Source organism: Alligator mississippiensis, chromosome 3 (assembly GCF_030867095.1).
Source record: "Alligator mississippiensis isolate rAllMis1 chromosome 3, rAllMis1, whole genome shotgun sequence".
Lineage (NCBI taxonomy): Eukaryota > Metazoa > Chordata > Crocodylia > Alligatoridae > Alligator > Alligator mississippiensis.
Genome location: NC_081826.1, coordinates 256,162,391 through 256,190,321, shown reverse-complemented (window position 1 = coordinate 256,190,321; position 27,931 = coordinate 256,162,391). Strand labels below are relative to the sequence as shown.

At 40.2% G+C, this 27,931-nt stretch overlaps 1 protein-coding gene across 2 annotated transcripts; it reads right to left on the bottom strand.

Annotated features, from left to right (window-relative positions):
* Window positions 1-32: 32 nt before the first annotated feature.
* LOC109281894 (uncharacterized) lies at window positions 33-27,847 on the bottom strand. Of its 2 annotated transcripts, XM_059725106.1 has the most exons (3): window positions 27,549-27,847; window positions 27,364-27,432; window positions 33-4,061 (listed from the first exon to the last, which is right to left on the bottom strand). In XM_059725106.1, the coding sequence occupies exon 3, from the start codon at window positions 2,081-2,083 to the stop codon at window positions 1,280-1,282; it is 804 nt and encodes a 267-aa protein (XP_059581089.1). In that variant the 5' UTR covers window positions 2,084-4,061; window positions 27,364-27,432; window positions 27,549-27,847; the 3' UTR covers window positions 33-1,279. The 2 variants fall into 2 exon arrangements, with proteins under 2 accessions (XP_059581089.1, XP_059581088.1); XM_059725105.1 differs by lacking the exon at window positions 27,364-27,432.
* Between the last annotated feature and the right edge of the window lie 84 nt (window positions 27,848-27,931).

Genomic DNA, 27,931 nt, shown 5'->3' with positions numbered 1-27,931 from the left:
GCGAACTAGAATTAGGCACTGACGCTTAGAGGTTGATTAAAGATTGTTTTACTTACACCGTAGGTGGTCGCGGTGCAGGCAGGAAAAACTTTCTTGAGTTGCAGTTACAAAAAAAAAAACAACACACACGTGGAGTTTGCTAGGCTCCACCGAAGACACACAAGCGGAGTTTGCTAGGCTCCGTGGACCGTCCGAAATGAGAGTCCAAAAGGTGACTCTCCACGAGCGCGCAGGGTGGGGTACGTCGAGGGATCGTGCGGCGACAGGGAGAGGCTAGAGGTTGATCAGGCCCCTGTATCCTCCTCTAAGTCACATGCGGAGTTTGTTAGGCTCCACAGCGCGCTTAGAGTTCTTCACGAGATGGATGTGAAGTCCTCCTCCTCCAACTTGGGCGGAAACTGTTCAAGCCTCTTATACGGCTAGCAAGCCAATCGCTAGCCGCCACATGGGAATAATTTAGAAACAGCCAATAGTGGGAAACAAATTTACATATGGGGGGCGGGAACTCCTTTGCACCGGGGTTTTCTCTATGCAACTGAGAATTGCACCATGCAAAGAAAGCTCCATGTGGCGGGAAATAATTCTGCAGTGCCGAAGCACACACAAAATCATACCCTTTGGGTCATGACATCCCCCCCCTTGCTGAAGGCACAGCTGAATTATACCACATGCTCGTCACTCAGGTCGCCGGTAGCTCTTATAACGGGTTGTTGAACTAAACGGGTAAACACAAAATCAGCTAACATAAGAAGTTCGTCCTCCAGGGACTGAATTAAATAATAGCCGGCACAAATACATACACACATAACCAGATTCATAACAAAAATTGCACGATCAGGGCTTCAGTGGGCGTCATGGCGAAGTCGCGCGTCAAGCCCTCACTTCTGCTGGTGCTGTTATCCTTCTTGGGGCTTCTCTCCGCCATGCACTCTGAATTCTGGATCTGTAAACAAAACTCTCAGAAAATAAGTTAACGTATATCAAAATATTTACAAAAACCTGCACACAGTAGGGTGGTTAGTTTAAACTCAAACTCCATGGACATGAGTCCCAGCCATGAGACTATAGCCTCGTCAGATTCCATTTCAGATTCTCTGTACAGCTCCTGTAACTCCGTCCAAGCACGAATGCGACTGGTGGCAGCACAAACTCCATCTTGTGCATCAGTCACTGGGCTGATTGTTGCTACAGGACGAGCTGTTACTTCGGGAGTCGATGCTGTTTTTATTGTTTCAGGCAGGAGGGGCGGATGCACTCCTCCGCTCAATTCTCCCTTCCGTCAGCAAGAAGGCGTGGTCGCCGGAAGCGACGCTGCGTCAGTGGGCGGGGTCGCCGGCTGAACTCTCGCGAGTTCCTCCGAAGCTCCACCCTTCTCTTCCAGTTCTTCCACGCGGTCTCCCTCTTGCTCGGCGCCATCTTGGCGTGGCGTCTCAAGATTTTCTTTCGCAGTCGCCTCTTTGACCGCTTGAACGGCCATACGCAGCTGGGCTTTCAAACTTAAATTTTTCTGCATTAGATCAGTTACTGTACGGAAAGTTGCAGTTAACCTTCCCCCCTTGTTGTATCTCGGGGTTACCCTCTCATCTGCGGCGCGTTCCTGCGTCTCCAGATCTTCACGGAACTCGGATGGAAGCTCGCGACCCCTCAATCTAGACACCAGCATAAAGGGGGAGAACCGGTCGATCGGCACCGGTTCTTCACTCTCCCGAGCACATCTTAGGCAACGGGCACACTCCCGGGTGAGGGTCGGGTTTACTGCGCCTGCTGGGCTGACTCTGGCGAGGGACACAGTGTCGAGGGGCCTAAACAGGACCCGCTCATCGTTCATTATACACCCGAATGCCATGGGGTGAAGATACACTTCCCTCTCTCTTGGGGCTCCATCTTCAGAAGCTCCCTCTTCTCCCTTCAGCGAAAGGCGTCCGCTGATAAACCTTTTACCTGTTCCACCCGCCTGGTGGTAAGCGATATGCGCCTCCAGTTCCACGACGCTTGCTAAGTCGCGTTTCCCACTTTGCCAAGGGCAGTTTTCTACTAATTCTAGTTCTATTGTGCTTTCCCCGTATCCCATCCTCGTTGCCATGTCGGGGCCGAGGGGCTGTGGCCAGCAGCCCGGGCACGTGGGCCGGGGAAAGAGTCGGCACGGTGAACTAGAATTAGGCACTGACTCATAGAGGTTGATTAAAGATTGTTTTACTTACACCGTAGGTGGTCGCGGTGCAGGCAGGAAAAACTTTCTTGAGTTGCAGTTACAAAAAAAACACACACACGTGGAGTTTGCTAGGCTCCACCGAAGACACACGAGCGGAGTTTGCTAGGCTCCGCTAAACAAACACGAACAGAGCTCTGGATACCACTCATGGAGTTTGCTAGGCTCCGTGGACCGTCCGAAATGAGAGTCTGAAAGGTGACTCTCCATGAGCATGCAGGGTGGGGTACGTCAAGGGATCGTGCGGCGATGGGGAGAGGCTAGAGGTTGATCAGGCCCCTGTATCCTCCTTTAAGGCACATGCGGAGTTTGTTAGGCTCCACAGCGCACTTAGAGTTCTTCACGAGATGGATGTGAAGTCCTCCTCCTCCAACTTGGGCGGAAACTGCTCAAGCCTCTTATACGGCTAGCAAGCCAATCGCTAGCCGCCACATGGGAATAATTTAGAAACAGCCAATAGTGGGAAACAAATTTACATACGGGGGGCGGGAACTCCTTTGCACCGGGGTTTTCTCTATGCAACTGAGAATTGCACCGTGCAAAGAAAGCTCCATGTGGCGGGAAATAATTCTGCAGTGCTGAAGCACACACAAAATCATACCCTTTGGGTCATGACAACAGGCAACCCCAATTTGTATACAATTATCTCAGGATCAATATTTAACCTTATGTCACTATACAAAAATGTGTCCCCCTGTTTACTTCTTGGAAGTGATTTCACTTACCTCCTTTTAGCCCCTGTGGTGTGGTGACATGCTGGTCTGTCCTTCCTTATCTCACTCCTGACTAGAGAGAACAGCTGCCCACATATATTTTCCTTCCATGCTCTACCAGCTGCCCCACCTGCACTGGCTTTTTATATTTCCTTCTTTCTTCTTTCAGCTGTTTTCCAGTGTCAGATGTAAATAAGGGCCTTTGCACTATGATGCTTGCACTATCCTCACATACATCCCGAGACAAAACCTACTGCAATCAGTGGATTCAAAGCCTGCTAATTTATTGGTTTCTGAATCAATCCCAGATCCGGCAGTAATGCCAGACCCAGGAGGAAATATAGGATTTAGGATTCCTTGGCTCTAATAATGGGCAACCCACACAGTGTAGTCACAGCATGTGGGGCTACCCATGCTTTGTCCTCAGGTTCGCAAGTGGGTTTTGCTTCCTTGACCCCACCACCACAGTTCACTTACATAAATCACAAACACTGGCTTTATTCATGTGGAGTGACTTTTTCTTGCTATGCATGAAACCAAGAATAGGTGAAACAGATTAACACAATGCAGACAGTTTATTATAAGCAAAGCTGATATATTTGATCCCATAGAAGGATGGAGAATTTTATCACAGTTAAGACAAGACTACAACAATAAAATGTCCATATTTTATCTGACATAGATGAAAAATACATAGGTGCATGGAAGTGAACTGTTCACTGGATTATAGAATTAAAGTCCTGTAAGGAGTGTCACAAATCTATGTGATGTCCCTGAGTACTAGATTTTCCATTTATAACTTTGATTCAGTTGAAAAACTGAAGAGACAGTTCTTTCTTCCTATATAATGATGTATTTTACATACGGTAATCTCCTCATTTCTGGACTAGAATAATATAATGTCCATTCCAAAGTTTCCTCTTTTATGTCAGGGACAGATCTGATGGCACACAACACTTAATATGAGTAGCACCACAAGTCTTTTGAGGATCTGCAATGGTAGGTATAGGAGGAATTGTACTTAAAAAAAATTATATCTGGATACCAGTGGATTTTGATATATGTGCAGAGTTTCTCAAGTGCATATTTGTTTTAATTTTCAGAGATCCACCAACCACATCTGCTGGAAGAACTTTTCCCTAGGAATCCAGAAACAAAACAAAATAATTAGTTTGACAATTGTGTTGTTAAAATATTTTTTCCACTAAATTAATCCTTAGAGAATACAGAAAATTTATCTGAGCTAATCAAAACCGAAAAATGGGTGTGGGTTTATCCCTTATTATTCCTTCTTTGTTTTCGCTTCTGAGTCTCTATCACCAATAAATTCAAAGCTAGAAAAACTGTTATTTCATACAAAATAACAACAGGAGTCCTTATGTGCACACTGTGTTCAGTTCTTTTTATCCCCATGGTATGCCAAAGGTCATCTCCATTCAGAAATAATACCAATATAAACCCTAGCAGAGATGCCGAGTGCTGGATGAGCCACCAAAGGATGCAACTATTGACACGTACTGTGGCCATAACCCCTGCTACAACAGAAAGAGTTGCACAGTCTTCAGAGTGGCTAGTTTTGGCAAGGTAAAGATGTGGCCAAGGCAGCTGTAGTAAAAGCTCATTCAGTATTGCAGTTTATTCCTCTCTTCTGCAGAAATCCTAAGGGAGGGCTGATGTAATGCTACTGCTGAATTTTCCTGGGGATGCACACATTCTGTAATCAACACTTCCCTCTATCAGCTTTTATGAATTGGGATCAATCTTTAATATATATATGTGTGTGTGTGAAAGAATTTGTAATAATTCTTGGTTAAAATTATTAGCACAACTCCAAAGCATTGTCTCTGCTTATGATCTGCCTCTCAGACCTTTCTGCCCAATGGTGATTGAAGTGGATTGCTAAGAATTTGACATATCTAAGTATCAAAATCAATACTGAATTAGAAGACATGGCTAAGCATAACTGGGAGAAACTAATTAACAAAATTAAGGCAGGTTTTGCTCTATTGGGAACTATTAAAGTTATCTTTATGGGGTCATGTAAATGTAATAAAGATTCTGTCCGCACCACAATTTAATTCTATATCAAAAATGGTCCCTGTAGATAGACCAAAAGATTATTTTACTAAAATTGAATGTGTATCTTATTCCAGACTGAAGGGAGGGAAAAATCTTAAAATTGCAAAGTTATAAATTTCACACAACACATTTAAAACTACCTAATCTCATACTGTATCAAATGGCATTTAGCTTAGCTCAGATACCACAATTTCTCCTAATGATTATCCCACACAATGGGAAGAGTTAGATTATAATAGGTAGACGTGAATGGCCCTCAATGGGAACATTTGGCCACATACATATTTAAAGAATATCCTGGAACACCAAAAGCATCATAGGAGGCGCACTACATATAAAAATGTCAAACAACTCAAATATATTTTGAAGTTGTTTGGCATCTATCTTCAGATAGATTTTTCATAAAACATTTGGGGCAATACTATTTGAAAATGGAAGATAATGTTTATTTTATGGCATATTGTTATAGTAGAGAATTCAGTCAGTCTTGAATTCTTCAATATAAGCTTAGTCTTTTCTAGGCATTCATATAATAAGCCCAAATTATTTGTTCCTGATTTAGAAGCTTACATCTTAGGATCTGGGAGTTTTTCTACTTCTATTTTTTACATCTTCCTTTTCTTTAATACTTTTTCATTTACACAGAAAATAGTTCAGCAAGTGGTCTATATCAACAGACCTCTCATAAATAATGTCACTTCCATTCTTATCCTACTAAAGAAACAAAATATTTATGGCTGTTGTGACAGTTTGGAAAACTGTGCCAACCTGAACTCCAACTTGTGTTAATTTCAGGGGCTCTACTTTGTACACCACCTTTCATTTTGGAGTGTGACTTTCATGTTGTTTTGTATAACCTTTGTAGATTATACCATCCATTTTGTAGCTGGAACTTGAGGTGGGGTGGAAAGGCTGTATCTGAGAAGCTGTTAGAGTGTGATCACCAGGGATGCGGGTTCTCTCTTCACTGTGAAAAAACACTGATTTTCTTCTTTAACAGAGAAAAATATAGCTTCTCTCCTCTAAAGGAGAAAAACATGGAAAACCATGGGTTTCCCCTTGCAGGCTGGCACCAGCTCTGCAGAAAAGGACCCGGGGGTTACAGTGGACAATAAGCTGAATATGAGCCAACAGTGGATCCTTGTTGCCAAGAAAACTAATGGCAAACTGTGCTGCATTGATAGGGGTGTTGCCAACAGGTCGAGGGAAGTGATTATTTCCTTGTATTCAGCACTGGTGAGTCTACATCTGGAGTACTATGTTCAGTTTTGCCTCCCCAGCCAAACTACAGAAAGGATGTGGACAAATAGGAGAGAGTCCAGCAGGCGGTTGGACTAGATGACTGCCTGAGGTCCCATAATTTACTATGATTCTATGATGCCTTGCTTGCATGCCACGTTATCCGTAAGAATGATTGTGTCCCTAATCAAGAAGTTCAGAGCACTGAAAGTGATGTGAAACTCTAAGGGAATGTGTATGAGCAACTGGGTCTCATGTAGGCTGGGGCACTCCTTGGGGGATTTAAATAAATTAGTTTGCTGGTTTTAATGCTGAATAAAATTTTTAGACATGAGATTACACCTGGAAGTGTGCTGGAGAGAGACAGAACTAGGAACAGTGACCACTCATTACTCAAACACAGATCACATAAGTTCCAGTGGTTGGGTCCACTTAAAACAAACTGATGTTCATCCAGAGATGGGGACTGGAGCAGGCTGTGAATCCAAAGATTCGCTTAGTCTATGTTGTGTTAAATGGCAGCTATCGTAGCCACCTTGCCTAGCTTTTGGTTCTTCATATTTTTAACTCACTGTAAGGAAAAAAATTCACTTTTCTATCTCACTGAACTCTTTTTCTCTTTTAGTACCAGTTTATGACCTTTATGGTCTGATCTGGCAACCTTTATGTGTTTGAGTAGTTACACTGCAACAAAGAAATGACTTGCATGAATCAAAGTTTAAAGGATTGGCCCTTTATACTGTATGGTGTTGATGTTGCACTGACTACTTGTACTTCTAATAAATCATGATTAAACCACTTCCTAGTCATTTCTAGTCAAGACTGATAATATTCAGCTACAACAGCTTATCCTCTGTGTCCTAAATCAGTGTTGAACTATTGTTTCTCAACAGTATTTTAGTACATTAATATTTTAACTTAAACTAGGAAACAGACACTGAAGTCATTAAACCAAACATACTTTGATTAGGATGTTGGTAAAAAAGATTGGAATAAACAATATAATAAGAAAGAATGATTATGTAAGCAACGTCAAGACTATAAATTAATTAAAAATGCAAAGACCTTACAGGTTCCATAAGGAGCATGAGTGATTACATACTGGATCAGACCCATGGTTGGTTCAGTCCTAACAATGACCATTATTAGATGCTTTGGGAGATGGGATCAATATGTAGATACAGGATAAACTACTCTCACATGTGTCTTGTTCCAACCCCTATTTGTTAGAGGTTAATTTAACACCTGAAGCACGAGCTTTCCCGACTTTTCCAAAACTCTGATTTTTAGCATTAACTCTTATAATGTGAGATTCTTGTTGTCCAGATCAGTGGCCAGTCCCACTTTGAAAACTGCTCAGTTATTGAGTACTGAATTTACTTTCCTTTTTGTTTAATGATCTCTAGCTCTTGTGTTACAACATAGGAGAACAAACAGCTCCTGATCTACATTTTCCAGACCCTTCATTATTTTATATATTTTTATCATGTCCCTTTCCTTCCTATTCATCATTTTTTTAAAGTGAACAATTTCAATCTTTTGAATCTGTCTGCACCTGAGAATTTTCACATCTTTCTTTTTGCCCCTCTCTGAACCTCTTTCAAGTGTACAAACTTCCTTTTGAGATTAATATCTATAATGGTAATGTTCTGCATTATCTAGCCCATACCTGATGTATCCAATATCTTGCTGCCTTTTTGACCACCTATGTTTTGAGCAGAGGTCTTTACTAAGTTACTTACACTTATGCTCAGGTTATTTAGTTGAGATGATATAGATGATTTAGAACCACTGCATGTAGTTCAGTTCCTTTCCCTCCAATGTCAATACACATGTCAATATTAAATTTAGCCTGCTTTCATGCTGCCCATTCTACTTATACAGTTAGGTCCTCCCTGAGATTTCCCCCAGTTTTCTCTGGACTTGACTATCCTAAATAATTTTATGCAAGAAGCAAGGCTTTTTTGGTGATATCTTTTACCAGATCAACTGTAAAGTTGGGAGAAATGTTAGATAAGCTTTCAGGCCCAAGGTGCCTTGTCAGTGCCCAGAACCATGTCTAGCATCTCTCCCAACTACAGAGGTCCAATCAAAGGACATCATCACAAACCCTAGCTTCTTGCACATTTCTTGGACCATCACAACTACATCAACACTTTAAATAATGTTAGGCCACTCAAAAATGTCCCCATATCAGAAGGTTGTACAAAGTGTATTGCTCACCAATAAAATGGGATGTAATAAAACTCCTGAGCTGTTGTGATTAAATTAAGAGACTGAAGAAGTCCAACGTACAAGCTTGTGCTCTCCCCCACCAAAATATGAAGTTACAAGCAGTATGCTCCTGAATTGCCATTTTAGAATCACAGAAATGCACCATGTTCCACAGGTTTTTCAGTGTTTACTGTCAGCAAAAGCTTTTGGTGTTTTCTGTGCACTGAGAATGAGTACTTCTGCAATGCAGAGACTTTGTTTGTAGTTTGCCTAGAGGTCTCAACTACTGCTGCTGTTCTCACTAAGCTGGTAGATTTATTTTTAGAGCACAGAGGTCTTTATTATCCAATTCCTCATGGAACCAGCTTCCTCATGCAGCCCACTCCTCCATTGTGGAAGCCTAGACTCTTGGCTGTCCTAAAGATTCCTGTTCTAGTGTGAGCTGGAGAGCCACAAAAAATCTTGAGGGGGAGCTGGAAGGACAACCCAGAACAATCCAGCTCTATTTATGTCTCTGCTAAATATTGACATCAATACATCACTTTAACTGTGAATTTCAGATATATGGAACCTGATTTTTCAAAAGGCAGCCTTCACATGTACAACATCAAATGTGCATGTACACACACCTGTTTGTGCATTTAAGTGCACACTGTGTTCACAATCATAGATTTGGGGGGCTGATTCTCTACTGGCTTGTTTGTGTCATCATTTATATCCATGGTTGTTTATTTGTCACTCCCTCTGCACAGGCGTAAATGACTACAAAAGTGATGAGGCAGTGAAGAATCAGGCCTTTTATGCACAAAACCCATTTGTTCCAGTGAGATATTTGCATAACAATTCTATCATATGCATGTACTGGGGTTTTAGAACCTATCATCTATTTATATTGATGCATCAAAACTGCATTTGCAGTTCTGTACAAAAACAAAATTGTACATTCATAAAAAGAAACCACATTCTAAAAATGCCTATGCTACATAGTGATGCTCTTTTTGGAACACAGTAACACAAGACATATAAATGATACTGGAGTGCTGTATTCCGCACACACTGTCTCCTTAATGATAAATCAGAGATTTTCATCTAACCTCTCCTGCTAAATCATTGGTAATATTGGCTAGATATTGGTGATAAATGTATCATATTGATAGCTAAATATTGGTAGCTAAATGTATCATAATGCATCACTGTAACATCTCCAATATTTGCTGATAAATGGCTTCAATCTCTTGCTACAACAGCAATTTAAGGAAGAATATCATATAAACTTCAAGATAAACTCCCACAATTTGAAGAGATTGCCTCTTTTTTATACTTTATAAATAGAGGTAAAGATTGTACATCTCCTACAATATCTGTGTTGAAAATGGACTTGTATAATTCCCTACAGGACAGGGATAGAGATCAGAGGGCAGGGCCTCTGCTTGTTTAAACTGTCATAATTCCAATAAAGCTATGGCAGTTTATACCAGCTGAGAATCCATCCCTAGGTTCCTGACTGCTGTTACCTTTCCTTCCCTGCCAAGGCAATATTTTTTCCCCTTCACAAGGAATCTCCAGCAAGGAAGTTCTGGCTGCTTTGGGATCTCAAAAAAGGAGCAGACCTAGCTAAAGAATTTACCTCACGTCTTTAAAGCCTGTTAATATGTAGTGATGCAAAGGGAATGTGACAAAACCTAAGAATGTGGTGGTGTTCCCAGATACAAACTGTGTTTGTGTAAGTTTATTAATTCCCTACTCTGCTGAATGGCCAGGTTATCACTTTGCCCAGAAATTACCATTTACTGCAGGCACTTCAGTAAAGTAACAGAAAAACCAAAGGGTTTATTACAAGGAAGAAGAAATGGTATGGAAAAGTGATCAAATGCTTTGACAACAGGATATGGTAAAACAAAACTGATAAAATTTTTACTCTACATTTAGTTTACCACGTAGCCCTCAAAAATCTTGTGGAAATCTTCCCAGGATCAACCTTCCCTTAGTCACAGCTAGCTCCTTTAATCAGGGACCTCCATTCCTGCTCTCTAGCCATCCTCCAAGTCAGCGGTTCTGAACCTTTTTCAGTCGATGTACCCCTTGGTCTCAGAGTGAGACTTCACGTACCCTCTTTCAATGGGAAATTAATTTTTTAGGCCCTTTGACCTGTGTTAGACAATGTATGAAATATATCTCACATACCCCCTGGGGGTACATGTACCCCCATTTCAGAACCGCTGCTCTAAGTCACTGACTCTAGAACAGGGGTGGGCAAAATGTGGCCATGGGGCCAGATGTGGCCCGCCAGGCCATTCTATCTGGCCTGTGGGGCCCCTAAAAATGTAGAAAATTAATATTAATCTGCCCTGGGCTGCCTCTCATGCAGCCCTTGATGGCTTGCCAAAACTCAGTAAGCAGCCCTCTGCCCAAAATAATTGCCCACCCCTGCTCTAGAACATTACAGACAGTCTTCCCCCATCACGTACCTTCAGGGGAGACAGACAATCTTCTAGAGCAGGAGTGCTCAATCTCCAGCCTGCAAGCCAAATGCAGCCCATTGAGCCATCACATCTGACCTGTGGGGCTCTCCATGGGATGAGATATTTGGCAGTGGGGGAGTGGTGGCCATTATGGGCAGCCTCCCCCAGCCAAATTCCCAAACCCCAAGCCCCACACTGCCAGTTGTAGCCAGGCCATGTCCCCTTCCCCGCTGCAGGGTTGGTTTGAGGGTGGGCCATGCTTCTTCCTCCGCAGAGCTGGGCCATGCCCCTTCATCCTGCAGGACTGCCTGGGATAGTGAACTTTATGTGCAACAATTATAAATAAAAAGCCATGTTAAGAGGTTGATATGATTCCAGTATAGTAGGATTCATGGTAGAAAAGACACCTGGTGTTGCAGTAAAAGGTTAAAGAATATAGTTAGTTAAATATTCGGAAAATCTTTGTAAAATATTGCTAATATAGTTTTTCTGAAACACTTGTAGTCTATGCAGAATATGTGGTTGTGGGTATAAAGATTTTATCTGCACTCACTTCTCTTTCTGTGCGTAATTTACTTTTCCCAAATTCACAAAACCTTTCTAATAAAAATTCTAGGTTGTATATCAAGACAACATTTTTTAACTGTATGGATAGTTAACTATTATGTGGAGTCAGTCATCACAGTCTTGTTTTAAAGAGCAAATCGGACAAACACTGGTCAGGAATGGTTTAAGTATAGCTGATCTGGGTTTGGGGTAGCAGATGGACTACATGATCTCTTAAAGTCCCTTCCATCTATTTTATATAACCTATATAGCCTATCTCATTATCATAAATCTGAGCTGTATGTCTCATGTCAAAAGGAGTAGAAAAACATTATTTGCAGTTTGGATCAAACCCTGAGATAAGGAAAATTTTCTTTAAGTTTGTAGCCCTGTAACTCCTGCAGTATGTACAGCCCAATTATCTTATGTGGAACACAACCAATAGATATATTTAATTATAGATACACCACATTTCTTTCTAAGACTGATTCACTTGGTTCTGTCCCTTTAGATCTCTTTGGTGCTGGGGTACAGAAATCTACCCCTGAGCAGAGTAGCATGACCATGCAGAAAGTAGGAGTCCTTGTGTGAAGGGAGATTGACGGAGGGTCACCAAAACATTCCTATCCTTTCCTTAATAGAAATCTTTTTGTACTGTTAAGACACAGGGTTCAGAGCTGTCAAAAGGATGAGGGATTTGGACCTGGTCTCCACTTTTAGAAAGGAGCCTCCATCTATGAAACGGCAAATTCCTCCCTCTCCAGTTTGATCCCTTCGCCCCTACATCCACAAACGTGGAGCTCTGTGATGCTTGTGAGATAGATGGGCTTCTTCAGATTCTCTTGCCTTAATTCTCACTGTAATATACCAGAAGTTAAAAGAGCAAGACCTCTTTGCCAACAGGGATTAAGAGAAGTTACCAAGAATTATCCATGCTATGACAGAGAGGGAAGCCTCAGTGGCTATGTTAGGGCAGCTTTACAACTGCATATTGCCATTCTGTCACCACAAAGAAACTATGGTATGGGCAAGACTCTGTCCCACAAAACTGCCCAGTAGAAGAGTCCTCAGCAATTTCAATGAGAGTTTTGAGCGAGGATTGAATAAAAACTGAGTAAGGACTTTAGGCTTTTGCCAACAGTTTCAATGAAATATTTCCAGGTAAATGTACACAAATGCCTTTTTAAACACAAAGTAGGAATTTGTAAGAAGGATATACAGTACAGTAAACCTCTGTTATATTTAGCTGTGTGCTGGTGTGGTAATCTAGAGTACATTTCTCCACTCTGACAAAGCAGCTCCCCTAAGTGCACCTGTATTTTCCACAGCTCTTCAGGAGACCAATAAATGCCTAAGTAACACCATTACTGTAAAACAAGCTGCACAGCACAAAGCTATATTTACTGGAATGATGTCACATTATTGTTTCTATTCCATTACATGTTTACTTTAGGCCTTTTAGAACCCTTAGATGTTCAAGGGTTATTCTTCCAGCCTCAGAGAAATGCATCATAAGATAATTTCCGGAGTGGCACAAAAAAAAGTTATGCACACAAATCTCATTATTCATGCTCACCACTACAAAACTGTAGTCCCATAGTCTTGATAAAACATAGCAAGACAACAAAGACAAAAAACGATTTGGTCCCTGATTGTCAGGTGCCAGTAAGGGGAAGAACATGTTATTTTCCATTAAGCTGTTCTGTATTTCATTTTGACCATCTGCATTTTCTGCAAATTTTAAGCAGGGCTTCCTTGAAAAATGGGAGTGTATGTGTATGAGCTGCAAGAATGTATGTGAACGTAGGTGCGTTTTCAAGCTTGATGTTATGAAATTTTGAAGACTTTCTTCAACTTTGTCTAATGTGAAAAGAATTTTCTTGGCTAATTTCTCAGATAGGCATACAGAAGGAAAATATTAGGAATTAAAAAATACTCAGCTCTTAAATGTTCCCCCTGTGCCTGCATCAGTTGGGGGCAGCAGCAGCCGCCACCTTCAGGAGACACCTGCAGGGGGTGGGGACAGGGGACAGGCACTGAAAGGAGGAAACTGCACACCCTCACTACTGTCTCCTGCCAAACCTGGCCCGCTGCACAATTGTGGCCGTGGCTGGAGCAAGGCAGGAATGGCTGTGGGGCTCCCCCCATGCTCAGATCAGCTGGGGACAGAGATGGCAGCATCAGAAGGGAGGTACATGTGTACTGGAGCTGCCCCTGGGGAGACACTTGTGTAAGATGTTTTAGACAGATAATCCTGCCTTGAGTAGAGGGTTTGCCTACATGCCCTCCAGAGCTCCCTTCCAGCCCTACTTTTCTATGATTTTGATTCTGTAGGCTTTTCACTACATTTGGTATTTATTTTTGCTAAATAGGATCATGCACTATATTTTAGCTGTATTTATTAGAGCTATAATATAGATTAACATGCATTTATTTAGATTCTTAAATTTTACATTTTTATTATGTTAGAAAATAGTAAATAACTGATTCCTTATTCACTGCATAATAATTTTATTTGGGATTTGGGTTAAACTGCACATGGATAGAAACTGGATTTAAAGTATATAAAACAGTATTCTTATATTAAATATAAATCTGTTTTCATTTTCAAAACAGGTTTTACATTTAAAATGAACTGATTTTAAGCAAAAAACAAACAAACATGCAGTTACTGAATTTATAGATTGTTTCTGATCACTATTAGCTAGATTTTTTCAGAGATATTTGGATCCCTGAAGATGCAGGTAGATTTGTAGTCAGATTTTCAGAAGTGCAGGGAAGTACTTAACTCCCACTGAAATCATTAAGAATTGAAATTACTGGGTGTGTACACCTAACCTGCTAAGGAGCTTTTTACAATTTGACTAGCCATCTGCCTGCCTCTTTAGGCATCTAAACTACATTTGGAAATATAACCCCTTGTTCTTCAAGGTGTCCTCAATCTCATCTCCTCCAGTTTAATTCTTATTCATATTTTGATATAGCAAAACAGACTTTCCTGTTTTAACTCAGTAGTAATCCAAATGAACAAAATATTGTCTCTGTCTACTAGCCAAACAAACACCAAAATTAATGAAAGCAAATGCTTTTCTCCACAAGCAGAAACTGGAAGCACTTGTATTTGGAAAAATATAAATACCAGCATTTGCTTCATTATGAAGAATGAAAATAATATAGATACTTAATGCAGAATGTGACATTGTGACATATTTATTATTATAATAAAGCTTGCATTGACCTCAAAAGTTAGATGTTTTCCTTCTCATTCTGTATATAATTTAAAAAAAGAAAAGGTCACAGAATGTGGTCCATTACTTAATGAGATAATGAAAACAATAATTTGATTTAATAACAAGTTTTATACCTGCTTAATAAGTACCAAGAGCTAGATTTGCAAAAGGAAGATAAGCACTACAATACTGAGCGTTTTAGGCTCCTAGCCACCTACAAGAATTCTCAGCATCCAAGCTGGGTGCTTAGGCTCCCAACAGACTGCGCAAGGAAAGACAGGTATCTAGGAATGGGATCTCCAAAAGTCAGCACTCTGGCTGGGGAACTGGCAGAATTAGCCAATGAGAAACACTAACGAGAATAGTATACAGTATTTTCAATGCCACTCCTCTCTGGGACTTCATGCTGCAGGGAGGTGGCACAATCCAACACTCCAGATTCACCAACCTGAACTGTGTCCTGGAGTTAGGTATCTAAACCTTAAACTTGATTCAGATTAGACATATGAACATTGACTAAATGTTTTTAAAGCCAAGTGGGATTATTATAATGGCCTAGTCCAAAATCTTGAATGCATAATACAGACTATAGTAATTAATGTATGAAACCCCCATCTTGTGGCTGAGCCAAAGCATATCCTTCAGAAAAGCACCCAAGCCTGAGCTAAAGACTTCAGTAATAGAGAATTTCCCACAACCCTTGCTAAACTGCTCCCGTTGTTAATTGTCCTTTTATTTTAAAAAATCATTTATCTTTTCTAATCTAACTTGTGCTTTTCCATTTTTTTCTCCTGGATGAGAGAGCCCTTCACTCGGAAATCTCCTCACTATCTGGGGACTCTCAGACTGCCATCAAATAACCTTTTTTTTTTTTTAGATAACTGAACAGATTAAGCTCTTCATGTCTTTTTTTGCTCAGGGAGAAGATAGACAGCACCAAAGCAGATAGGGCATGGAGCAAAAGGCAGAGCAGCAGAATGGACAAGGAAAAGAGATTGGAGTGGCACTCAGGAAGAGCATGAGGCTCAACTTGTGGCCTGCCTACCTAAAAGTTTGGCTCTACTGCTCTAAGGCATGCTTTCCAGATCCCAAATCACTCTTGTATATACACTCTTGTCAAACTTTCAACATCCTATTTGAGGTGCAGACACCAGAACTGGATACAGGAACCTAGTAACAGACTCACTAATGCTGTATACATAGGTAATACCCCCTTTCTACTCCTGCTTGATATTCTTCTGTTCATACCCACATGGATAGAGTTTGCTGTCTTTGCCATGACATTACAGTAGGATCTCATGTTCAATTGGTTATTCACTACCACCATAAATTCTTTTCAGAGTCACTGCTTTACAAGATATAGTCCCTCATCCTGTAAGTGTGACCAATATTCTTTGTCCCTAGATGTATGACCTTGCCATTGGCTGCATTAAAACATATGTAGTTCAAACTAGTCCATCTTACCAAGCAATCCAGTATGCTCTATAGAACTGTCCTTACCATTATTTACTATGCTGCCAATTTTTTTCTCAGCTGCAAACTCTACAATGATTTTATATTTACTTTCAGATCATTAATAAATATATCAAATATCATGGGTCAAGAACAGATTCCTGCAGCGTGTTATTAGAAACCCACACTGGATGGTGGTTCCCCATTTACAATTACCTTTCATGTTTTGCAATTTATCAGTTAGTCAGAATTCAAACTATTTAATTTGTGCTACATTGATTTTTGGACAATGCTAATTTTTGTATCATAATGTACAGTCATACAAAGTCAACAGCCTACATAAATTTATATATATATCATACTTATACAGATTTGTGAAAAAAATTGTAATCTCATTAAAAACAATTAAAGTTTATCATCCTCTTAACTCTTTAAAATACTGACCCAAATTGGTGCTACAATATACTACTACTACTTTTACTTTATTTCCTGACTCATCATGAGTTAACATAGTGACTCCCAACAAGGGCCCTTTGAAATATTTTTAAGTGCGCCACAGGGTGCATACACCAGGACATGATTCACAGGATGAACCAAGAGATTTCAAATAGGAATCTGGAATGTCAAAAACATTCCAGCCAGTTGTGATATTTCTAGGTTCTTTTCAACAGAAGAATTGCTCCATTATTTTTCCATAGTCAAAAAAACAAGTGAAAGCTAAGAGGTGGCATTTTCTGAAGGATTCCTTGAGTTTAGCAAGGGATACCTTGAGTTAAAAAAGCTTGAGAACCACTATGTTAGAAGCTTTCAGAACTCCACATGCAACAGCATGAGAAATGTTAGCATGATGAGCCTCAGCAGTGACAGTTCTCCATCCTTGTGTGTTGTGAAACCAACAGTTCCTGTCTGCTAAGCACTGACAGAGACTGTTTCTTCACTAGATGCTATCCATTCAAGTATTCATTTTCTGTTAGGACTTGCACACTTTTCATGTGTGGCCAAAAAAGGAGGAATCCCTTTGCTCGTATTTAAACTTTGCACTCAAGCATGTGATCAGTCAAACCCACGCAGATGTCAGCTAATGTCCATGTGTTTCACGTTGTTTTGTTTAGTATCATGCCATTAACGCACAGAGCCTGCCACAGAAATAATTAACCAGAAATAAAGATAATGATGCATACTTCCATTTAAACAATAGATTGGACAATGTATATGCTGCCCTAAAGCTTGCTTACAGCCATCTCAGATTTTTTCTAATAGTGTAGAATTAAGCAATAAAAACACTGAAATATTCTAATTTGATCTTTTTCAAGGTTTTTTGTTTCAATTCACCTTTAGTCTGTGAAATCCTTGGATTTCAAAGTTCAATTTCTTCCTCTGTGGGTATTTTATTATGTTGAATTATTCTTAAATGAGTTCTTTTTATTTCTTTCATATGGTAAATAAAATTCTTGTGATCATTTGTACAAATATTCTATTTAAAATATTCCACACACAGGCATTTAACTAAAGGTGAGAGAATGTCATTGCTAGGATAAAAATAAAGCAGTTACAAATAATGTCTGTTGCAGTTTCTTATTCAACATTCATCTCTGTATTGTGAAATAAACACTTCTGGGGATTTTCAGTGTATTTTACAATCTTAATCGCTGTTAGGTCTCTCTTGATTGACCCCGAATAAAATCTAACTGGGGGTGACAAAAAAATATGTCCATCAACTTTGCTCATGCATTACAACATAAAAATTGACTGGAGTCATTGACTACAGGTAGCAATGTGCAAAACTACACAAGATAAATATGCCGGTTTGTGGATACTCATTCACTCCACTTTGTCTGCCACCTTGATTTTTGGATTGAGCATTCATGGATAAAAAGTAAGTGATCTAAAAAAATCGTGTGTGTCTTTTAAAAGACAGTATCATGTTATGTTACTCCCTTCACAGAAATTTATGTTACATGGTGTTAGACCATGGCCTAAGCTTAATGTAACATGATGCATTAAAAACTGCACATCATGATTGCAATGTGTGTCAGAACAGTGAATTGTTATATCACATATCTCTTCATTTGTAAGTAGGGACCCATGGAAATCAATCACAAAGGAATATATTCTTCCCTTGATGCATGTGCATAAATCCCATTCTCTCTTGCTATTTCCAACCTCCACCTAATGGTTAGTGTAGCTTAGGAAAAGCTGTTTTAAAAAAAAAATCTTGAGTCAGCTAACAAGATTTGAATTAGGAGTTAGCACTTAGCAGAGGCACGGTTAAACTCACATTGGAGGTCTGTATCGCAACCCACTCTCCCCATGAGTATAAAATTAGTAATATCATACTTAGCCCCTTCCCTGGGTAGACTGTGCAGTCTGTTCAACTTGCTGAAGATAATTGGGCTTGATTCTGATCATGTGCTAGTGTAGTTCTATGTATTTCAGTAGATTTTTTCTTGTTTATAAGAGTAAATGAAATAATGTAAAGGCCCAACTGTCTTTGAGAGATATAGGTTACATATGTAATTAGAATCAGAGAATCGTAGAAAAGTAAGGGTGGAAGACATGCGCGGAGGGCATCTAGTCTAGCCCTGTTTGAGGCAGGATTTTCCTTATCCAAACCATTCCATGCAAATCCTTGACTAACTTATTATTAAAATTACACAATCAGCTTTGTCACATAACTACCAGGTATAACACCTTAGCTTATCACAGGAAACAACAATCAGTGTCATGCTGCTGCAAGGGTTGTTAAAATGCATTGAAGATATCCAAGGAAGAAAGTTGTGTCCCTGACTATAGAGGAAGGCAAAACCCTGCACAGTCCATAAAATTCCTTTCTGATCCCAAATCTGGTGTTCAGTCTGACCTTGAGCAGAGGGGGCAAGACCCTATCAAGGAACCTCCAGGTCTTAGTCCCAGCAGGAGCACTGGTTCACTCCAGTCAAAATCCTTCTGAGGAAGGAAAAAAACCAAAAAAATAAAACCCTGGCACCTGTAGCAGTAGTAAGAGGAAAAATTCCTTCTAGGCCCCACATGGGCCTCCATTCTGCTCTGCAACCTGGGGATAGCAGGCCTAACTCCACACATCACACCCTCGTGCTGGACAGCCACAACTCCCTTTTCTGTAATCCATTCATAAACTTATCCTGGCTTCTTTAATTTTCCTTCATAACTAAGACAGTTGTGGAGCTCTGCTTCATTTTCCTGCTGCTGAGTAGAGTTTTCTCCAATATCCACCTGCTTTAGGGTTCAGAGTTCTTCTCATTATCTCCCAGTAATCCATGTATATGTGTGTGGGGAGGCTCCTGGGCTTGAGAAAAGGATTTGACCCTAACTATTTTCAGTTCTGTCTCACGTACCTTTCCTGTCTTGGTCTGCAAGCCTAATCCTCCCTTTAACATAACTTTTGGGCCCCGCTTCCCAAGTCTTCTTGTCTCTGGGTTCAAAAATTCTCTTCCAAACCTGATGATAGCAATTCCTTTTCAGCCTTGAATTGCCATTATGAATAAATGTTAAACTGTATTATAATTTACTTACATTATAGACTAATTAGAACATCAGAAGTCATAGTAATGGTTGTCTGATAAGTATCTAGGTAAAGAAGGCCACAGTACAGAGTACAATATTACATGCTCACGTGGGATGAAATCCATTAGTATGCAGATGGTGATGCAGAGACCTCATCCTGGCCAGCTGTGCAGAGGTGAATATCATCCAATGAGTAGAAAATATATCCAGAAGTTAAAGGGACACTATTAACCTTTATTTAAAACCTAATCTTATCTGTCTATTTATTATCCTCCAGTGATGCTGTATAGAATTTTTTTTTCCTATTGGAAAGGTAAATTTTGGAGTCTAACCAGCCTGATAATACCCCTTTAAAAAATGTCTACATATATGTTTCGTCAGAAGAGAAAAGAAAAAATACACCTAAATTGCACAAAGCTTTTTTATGCATCTAAACAAATTAATATCACATAACATTTCTTTCTTATTTGGGAAGCCTATATAACCGTGTTTATACTTTGCACTGATGACAGATGAAGAAATGTAGTCATAAGGTGAAACAGTGCATGGCTTCCTTAGGCTGCTGTAGCTTACACAAACTGCTAGTGGACCCTAAGGCTGAAATTGTCTAGCGCTCAGTGCAATGGAAGTATAATCTGGCCATGTCTTGTTTTTTATTACAACCGTCCTATCCTAGTGGCAAGAAATGGAGCTAGTGCAGAGGCTCTTTCACTGATTTATATAACTGCAGTTGAGCCTCCTAGCATTAGGATGATCCTCCTGCTAGAACTGACTAGATTGGTTCTATGGCCAAACTGTACTGGAGCTATGGTCTAAAGCAGCCTTATTATAACTAAAGATCTGGCCAATATCTACAGATAATAAAACATAGGAATGTCTGTTTCTGTGTTTTCAAAGGAAAGCTATACATGGTTCATCATCAGTAGCAGTACTAGGCAAATTCCTAAATAATTACATAAATATATATTGAAATAAAAAGTTGAATTCTCTTTGGCTATGTTCACTCTCTTTTTGTGTTTTCTTTACAAATATTTGTTAGGAAGTCTACTGGTAAGATCACTACTAACAGATTTTTCTACCGGGATTTCTAAAACCTGCAAATTTAACTACTACTGTATTAAAAAGTATTGACCAAAGGCAAATTTTGAATTCAATTAGATGAGTGACTTCAAGAGAAATCTGACTCAAAATGTTACTATAATCCAATCAGGAAATAGCAATAATACTATGTACCTTCAGTTTCCAGTTAGAGGTAATCAGCATAGCCCATATATATAAAATAGATAGAAACAGCTTCTAGCAACAATCAACAGAACAAGAATTATTAGTAGAAATTAGTTGGTAAAAATAATTACTAATCTGTTGAGAATCATAAGCCACTCATAATTTGCAGCAGAAACATTAATTATTCACTATGAAGTATTTTCTCACCTCTAACTAATGGCACAGAACAGATAGTTTTTGTTTTGTTCTATTTCTTTTTGGAAATAATCTAATGTTGAAAAGCCATAGATAGCCATGCATAAGATTTTATCACTAGTAAGTCTAGTGAATTCAAGCACAGCACTTTTCAAACAAGCATTTAGGTATGACATCTTTTCATATCACTTCTTCAGCCATATAACCCCTACTCCTGGCTCTGCAGGCCATGTGAGCTGAGAAAGAGCCAGGCAGTCTGGCTCAGCAATGGCAGTGCACTGCCTCCCTGTCTGCTCTGCCATTGCTCCCTACCTCTTTGTGGAGCCCTGGTGTGCAATACCAGGGTTCCATGGAGCACAGCTTGAAAACCAACGATGCAATACAAAGTAAGAAGTGTTGAAATCTTCTTTTAAAAAATTGCACAAGCTTTGGGGAAGTGTTATCAGGCTTTTAAATCATTTGATGAAAAAGCCCCATAGGTCTCATGGGCCAATGATTACTATTTAGTATTTGTATTACAGTAATAGAAAGAGGCTCCAATCACGATCAGGATCTCATAAGGCACCGAACAAACATAGGATAGGAGAACAGACAGCACTGAAGAGTTTACAAAGATCAAGCACAAGAGTGTAAAACAAACAATGGAAGAGGGCAGGTAAGAGGAACAATGCAAAGAATACAAGGTTAAAGAGACTAGCTATGTCATTTAAAATTGTTTCTGTTGGTTTGTTCAAATTAGCAGATATCAGCAATGCTAGTGATCATGGTTGTATCACAATGACTTAGCAAATACAACAAAGAAAATAAATTAGGCTCAGCTGGATTTTTAGATTATGTGAATAGATTTTATGACACAATAGCACTAACTCAGCTGATTTTCTGCAAGACACTGAACCAGCTGCATGTCGGCCAATCCTCATGGGGAAACTACATTAAAATAAGTTTTGCTGATGAAAAAAGAAGGGTTTGACAGTCTTAATAGCAGCAGCCTTCCAACTCTGAGTCTACCTAGGAAGATTAGTAAAGAAGGTAGAAAAGATATAGGATCAAATCCAAAATAGTCTTAAGAGCTTAAAATAAGAGTGAGGACTAACTTTAGGCACCAAAGTCTAAAATCTTGATCCAAAAAACACTCAGTGATTGCCTAACTTCACTAGACACCTCTTTGATCTGGAAGTTCTCTATGGTTGTTTTCTGTCCAGAACTGTCCTAGATTGAACAGCTAAGTGCTCAAATCCTTTCTAAGCCACATTTGAACCCAGAAGCAATGCATGCAGGGGAAGAATCACAGGGTGAAAGGCAGGGTAGAGGCTAGAAGAATAAGGGGCATGACTGTCCACCTATACTTGGAGTTAAGGTAATTCGCTGGAGGCAGCATTTTGGGTTTGACTTCCTGTTCTCAGAATTACTTATTTTCTTTTAATGTAAAATATATAAACAGTCCAAGGAGAATGCTCAGTCTCTGGACTCTAGACCCTGAGTTGATGGAGATGCCTTGCTTGCAGCCTGGACTCTGGTGCCTAAAGAATGGCAAGGTTGGGAGTTCAAACACAACTCTGTACTTAGCATTTCCTATTGGCAGCTTCCTTCTCAGTACACAGATTTTTGTGATGGCCATTCAGAGGCACCTAGCTCTCCCCCCTCCCTCCCAGTTTTGTTTATGAAGGTGCCTAACTTTACATTCTACTTCAGGATGCAAAGTTGGTTCTTTGGTACCTAATTAGCAGACTTAGCTGCTGAAGTTCCAAAGAGCAGCTCAACTGGCCCTGAGCTAACAACCACAAAACTTAGTAGGTAACTCCATTTTGAACTGAAAAGTTTTCTAGGTATTTGTATTAGGGCATGGTTAAGAAGACACAAAAACTATGGCTCATGCACACAGACAAGATCATGAGAGATTCTCCAGAGTCCAGCTGCAGAGCATTTGTATAGGCAGGTTGTGTCCTCTTAGGAGTTTTTAAAAACACCCAGAAGAGCAAGCAGGAAAGGAGAAAGCAAGCTGTGAATGTAACTGGTCATGTTTACACATGCTTTCTAATGTGCAGTAGCCTATTTTACTGCACACTGAAGTCTCACATCAAAAACCATGCTAATACACTAATGCACAGTAAAAATAGGCTACTGAGCATTAAGCATCACTAAACAAGCATGTGCCTTCACTACTGCATCTCTCATTAGAGGTACTAAATGTAACATGCAGTAGCAAAAGCACATTAATGAACGTGTAGATGTGCCCACTGCTTGTTACAAGAAGGGGACCACAGCCAAGGGCTCCTCTTTGAGTGTCTGGGACAGAGCAGAAGGGTTTGGTTTCGTTGCCTAAAAACTGTGTTATTTGAGAGGACTGGCTGAAGACCTCAGAGAGTAACCACCTGCCTGCAGAAGCCAACAGGCTAGGTAAACTGCTTACAGGTCAGCTGTAAAAATTTAATCCTTACAGAGCTAATTTTTCCTTTATTTAAAACTTGCTATTTTGGTATTTTTAGGTACCTTTAATAACAAGTTACTGATTAAAACAGATTAACATTCTTTCAAAGAAGTTATTATGACAACGTTTACACTAAGCTTGTATCAGTCTGACTTCCTACTTGCTTGCTTGTTGCAAGTTAAGCTGTCTGACTTAGCTCCCTCTATGTAAATATGTAAATACATGTCTTCTAATTCTGCAGTTTGCTAACCAACTACACGAGACACTAACTGCACAGTAGCCTAATAACATTGTGCAACAGCATGCCAGGCAGAAACCATGTTAATACTCTATTGCGCAGTAGTATTAGGCTAAAAAACCTAAAAGCCTGTTTGCTGGTGCTACTACGCAGTAGCATGAGTTACTGCACATTGATTTAATGTGCAGTAACTACAATGCATTAATGAACATGTAGATGTGCCCAGTGTTGCCTGTAATACTCCAGGGCTATAAATGCATTGTTTTCTAAACTTCTAAACTGAAGCAGACTTTTTAGTGCAGCTCTTTATATTTCTTTGCAAATTTTACCTGGTGCTCTTCTGGTTTGTTGAAGTGATGCTATGAGAAGATGTGCAAGTTAGGATGTGGAGAGGGATAATTGGTATCAAGCAATCAGATAATGGGTGTTTAGCTGCAAGCAGTATAAGCGCCAATTTGGCATTCAAGTGGGTGCACAAAATGACCAAGATCCATATTGATCTGTTATTTTTTTGGAAACCAAAGTCAGGTCCAACATAATTCAATGCAGTTTGATAAATGTTTTGGAGATGATGATACAGACTTCCACTAGCTTACAGATGATGGTCTCTTTTATTTTATACCAGCCTGGATGAAACAACTATCTTATATAAATGATACTCATTTTGTGCATCTTACAAAAAATTATTTTGTGCAATACTTGCTCTCTTTTGCCTGTATCCTAAGTTATACTCAGTGACCACTGTGTTAAAATTCACATCTGTCTTGACTTGTTAGACCATAGTGTTAGAGCTACTACTGTTGTATTTTACCATATGTGGAGCTGCTTTGTTAATTTAGTTCAGTGCTACTCAACCTCAAGGCAGCAGGATGAATTTGACTCATGGAACTGTGTCACCCAGCCCACAGGGCTCCCTGAGGTCCAAAAATTCAGGGTCTGAACATTTTGGGAGCAGGGAAATGATGGCAGTGGGAGAACTGGTAGCAGCATTCATTGCTGCAGCTACTAGAGCTGTGACAATTAATGCTGTTGCTGCTCCCCCACTACCAAATTTCTGGACCTGTGGGGAGGAGTCCCATGGGCTGGATGATACAGCCCTGTGTGCTAGATTGTGCTGGCACGTGGAGTTAGGCTGCAGCCTAACCCAGTATACAGGGCCAAGCTGGCATGTGTACTTGCTCTGTGGCTGGATCTGGTACAGAAGGTTGGCCTGGCTCACCAGATTACACCCAGGGACTGACACTGCATGCTGACTCCCTGCTGGATCTGGCCTGCAGACTGACCCTGCCTATAAGAACCAGCCTGTGGACCAGCCCTGTGCTACACACCTGACCTGCAGGACCAAAAGTTTGAGCACCACTGATTTAGTTTGTCAGTTAGTTTGCTAGTTTATTATTATGGTTTACTACCATGTGCTTACCTACTGTTTACTTCTGTAAAATAGATGCAACTCCATTGCTGCAAGTGGTAGTGGACCTATTTACCACAGCTGAATCTGGCCTGCCAGCATTAGCTATATGCACGTGGCTTCTGGCTATTGACATAACTGGAGGTTTTTCAGGTTATACAATAGCAGGCCAGATTCCAAAACATTTATCAAACTGCATTGAATTATGTTGGACCTGACTGGTTTCCAAAAAAATAACAGATCAATATGGATCTTGGTCATTTTGTGCACCCACTTGAATGCCAAATTGGTGCTTATACTGCTTGCGGCTAAACACCCATAATCTGATTGCTTGACTATCATCCCTAGTGTGGTCTTCCTCAAGAAACCAGTCCAAGAACCAGAGTAAGCAGCTAAGGTCACACCTGAAATCTGGAGGCCTCTGTAGAATTTAAAGTTTCACTCTATTCTAGCCATTTGTTTTTCTTTTTAAGTAATATTCAGTGAAAGAGTTTTCAATCAAAATCTTGAAATAGTTCTCCAGCATTTAAACCTTGAAGTGTTTATCATCAATTAATTGCAATAGTTAAGAAAAAATGGTGAATTATAAATGGAAATGCATCCATAGCATTAGACTTTATGGCAATTAAACAGCAAAGAGACTTCTTTCTAGCGTTTTCCAGTAAGATTATTAATAATGTTCCACGGTATATTTACAGTAATACAATTATAATGTCCGCCTCGCTAGTGTGGTGTTATGTTTCAAAATTTCATTTTCAACCAATCACACTTTCAATAAAAATGATTTATATTGGCAGAGGCTACCAATATTAATGTATTCCCATCGATGGTATTAACCTGAGAATAATTTCTTATATGCAAAATGTTATTGAATATAGTTCATTTTTTTTGAGTTACAAGAGTGTAATAAATAAGGACTTCGTTTTTTATATGTAAAAAAATCGTTATAGTACTGAATTTACAACACCATTAACCTCTATTAAAGACAAATACCTTATTTATTTAAATGTATATACATATATTTAAATACCCCATGGCTTATCAAAAGTTTGCTATTGTTGTAACAAACTACTGCATGACTAAATTTACTTCTGCCAAAGGCTGTCAATATAAAAATTACACTCATATATTCTGTCTTGGCAGCTATTCTAAAAATATTGTATATCTGCACTGAACATTTATGTAAATGATGAATCATAATACTGGCAAAAATACCAGTAATACTCTATAGTGGCATATCACATCACCCTACAAAAGAATAAAAGGTATTACTGTGTTAATAGAATGCTTTGGTTTTCAAAACTGAACAAGGATTTTAAATGTTTGGGCTCTCAAATAAATAAACTGGGGTTTCACTGAGTATGCATATGTAAGGTGAGCAGTAATGAACTGGAATCATTAACAATTTTATCCAATACTGCAAACATTTATTTTTAGGTATAACATGTATTATGCTTATTAACCTGAGTAGTCCCACTAGAAATCTGATGGGTAAAATTCTGACACCATTGATATGGATGGCATAGATTCTGTTTGCTTCAGTGAGGCTAAGGTGTCCTCCTATATCTAAAATCAAGTGTTTGAAGACAGTATAATCTGGAGGAATCAGTAGAGTTAGAAGTCAGAGAAAATGATGAGTGCTGTCGTCTTGTTTTATGGCATTAGGTAAACTGCATCACTATTTGGTCTCAGTTTTCCCATCTGTAAAAAGGTATACTTGATACCTACCCATGTACTACTACACAACAGGGACTGGAAGAATTAATTTCTGTTAATGTCTGCAAGTTGCTTTGAAAATATATATTAAGTATTAGTATTATTTTAAGGACTAGGCCAATCATTTGGAATGTCCTGGTTCTTCACCTCTAACTAGATCCTTGCAAAACTTCAAGAAACAATTCCAAGAGGTACCGGATCACTATTCCTTTCCAGCTTCTCTCTGAACGTGGGAACCGCCCCAGACTTCATTCATTCTAACTGTTTTAACCTGCACGTGTTGCCCGGGGTCCCTCTGTCTCCTGAAACAGAAATAAATCTTTCTGATCCGACATCAAGAAACTAAAAAAGTTCAGGGAAACTACAGCCCGGGCATAAGCACAGTCAGCTGGAAAAAATGCTTCAGGGCATCTCAGAGCAACAGAGGGCGGGGACTGATCGCTGTGTGGAATTACTGAAAGCCAATAAACAAATAAAATAACTCCGACCCTTGAAGATGCAGGAGCCGTGGGGCCACCGCAGCGCTGCTCCTTCCCCCGCAAACCGGGTCCTCGTCTCTAAGGTGCGTTAAAAAAAAGGAAGAATCGGGCAATGAGGGAAGTGTCCGGGGGGGGGGGTAGTTTTACACTGATCAAAGAGTAACGAGCGTCATCAGAGCATGAAAATAGTTTACCTTTATTACCACCACTTCTCTCTAACCGCCTCAGACGCTACTTCTGCAGCAGGCAGCTCCCGGGTTACGAAGCGGGGGCCGCGCTGCCTCCGCCTGGCGCTGAAAGGTGCGGCCCCGGCCCTGCCCCCGCCCCCGCCGCTCAGGGACGCTGGCTCGGAGCCCGGCCGGGGCCGCCGCGCACGCACCCAGCCCCGCCTGCTCCTCGCGGTGCCCCGGGCGGGCAACACCCTGCTTTCTTCCGCGCTTGCACGCCTCCTCCCGTATTGCGCGGGGGGCTGGAGCGTGCCACAGCCACCGCCACCGGACAGGACAGTTCCATTGCGAGGCACCGCCCCCCCCACCTCCGGCGGTGGTACAGTCCGGGTAGGAGCGGCGCTGCGCAT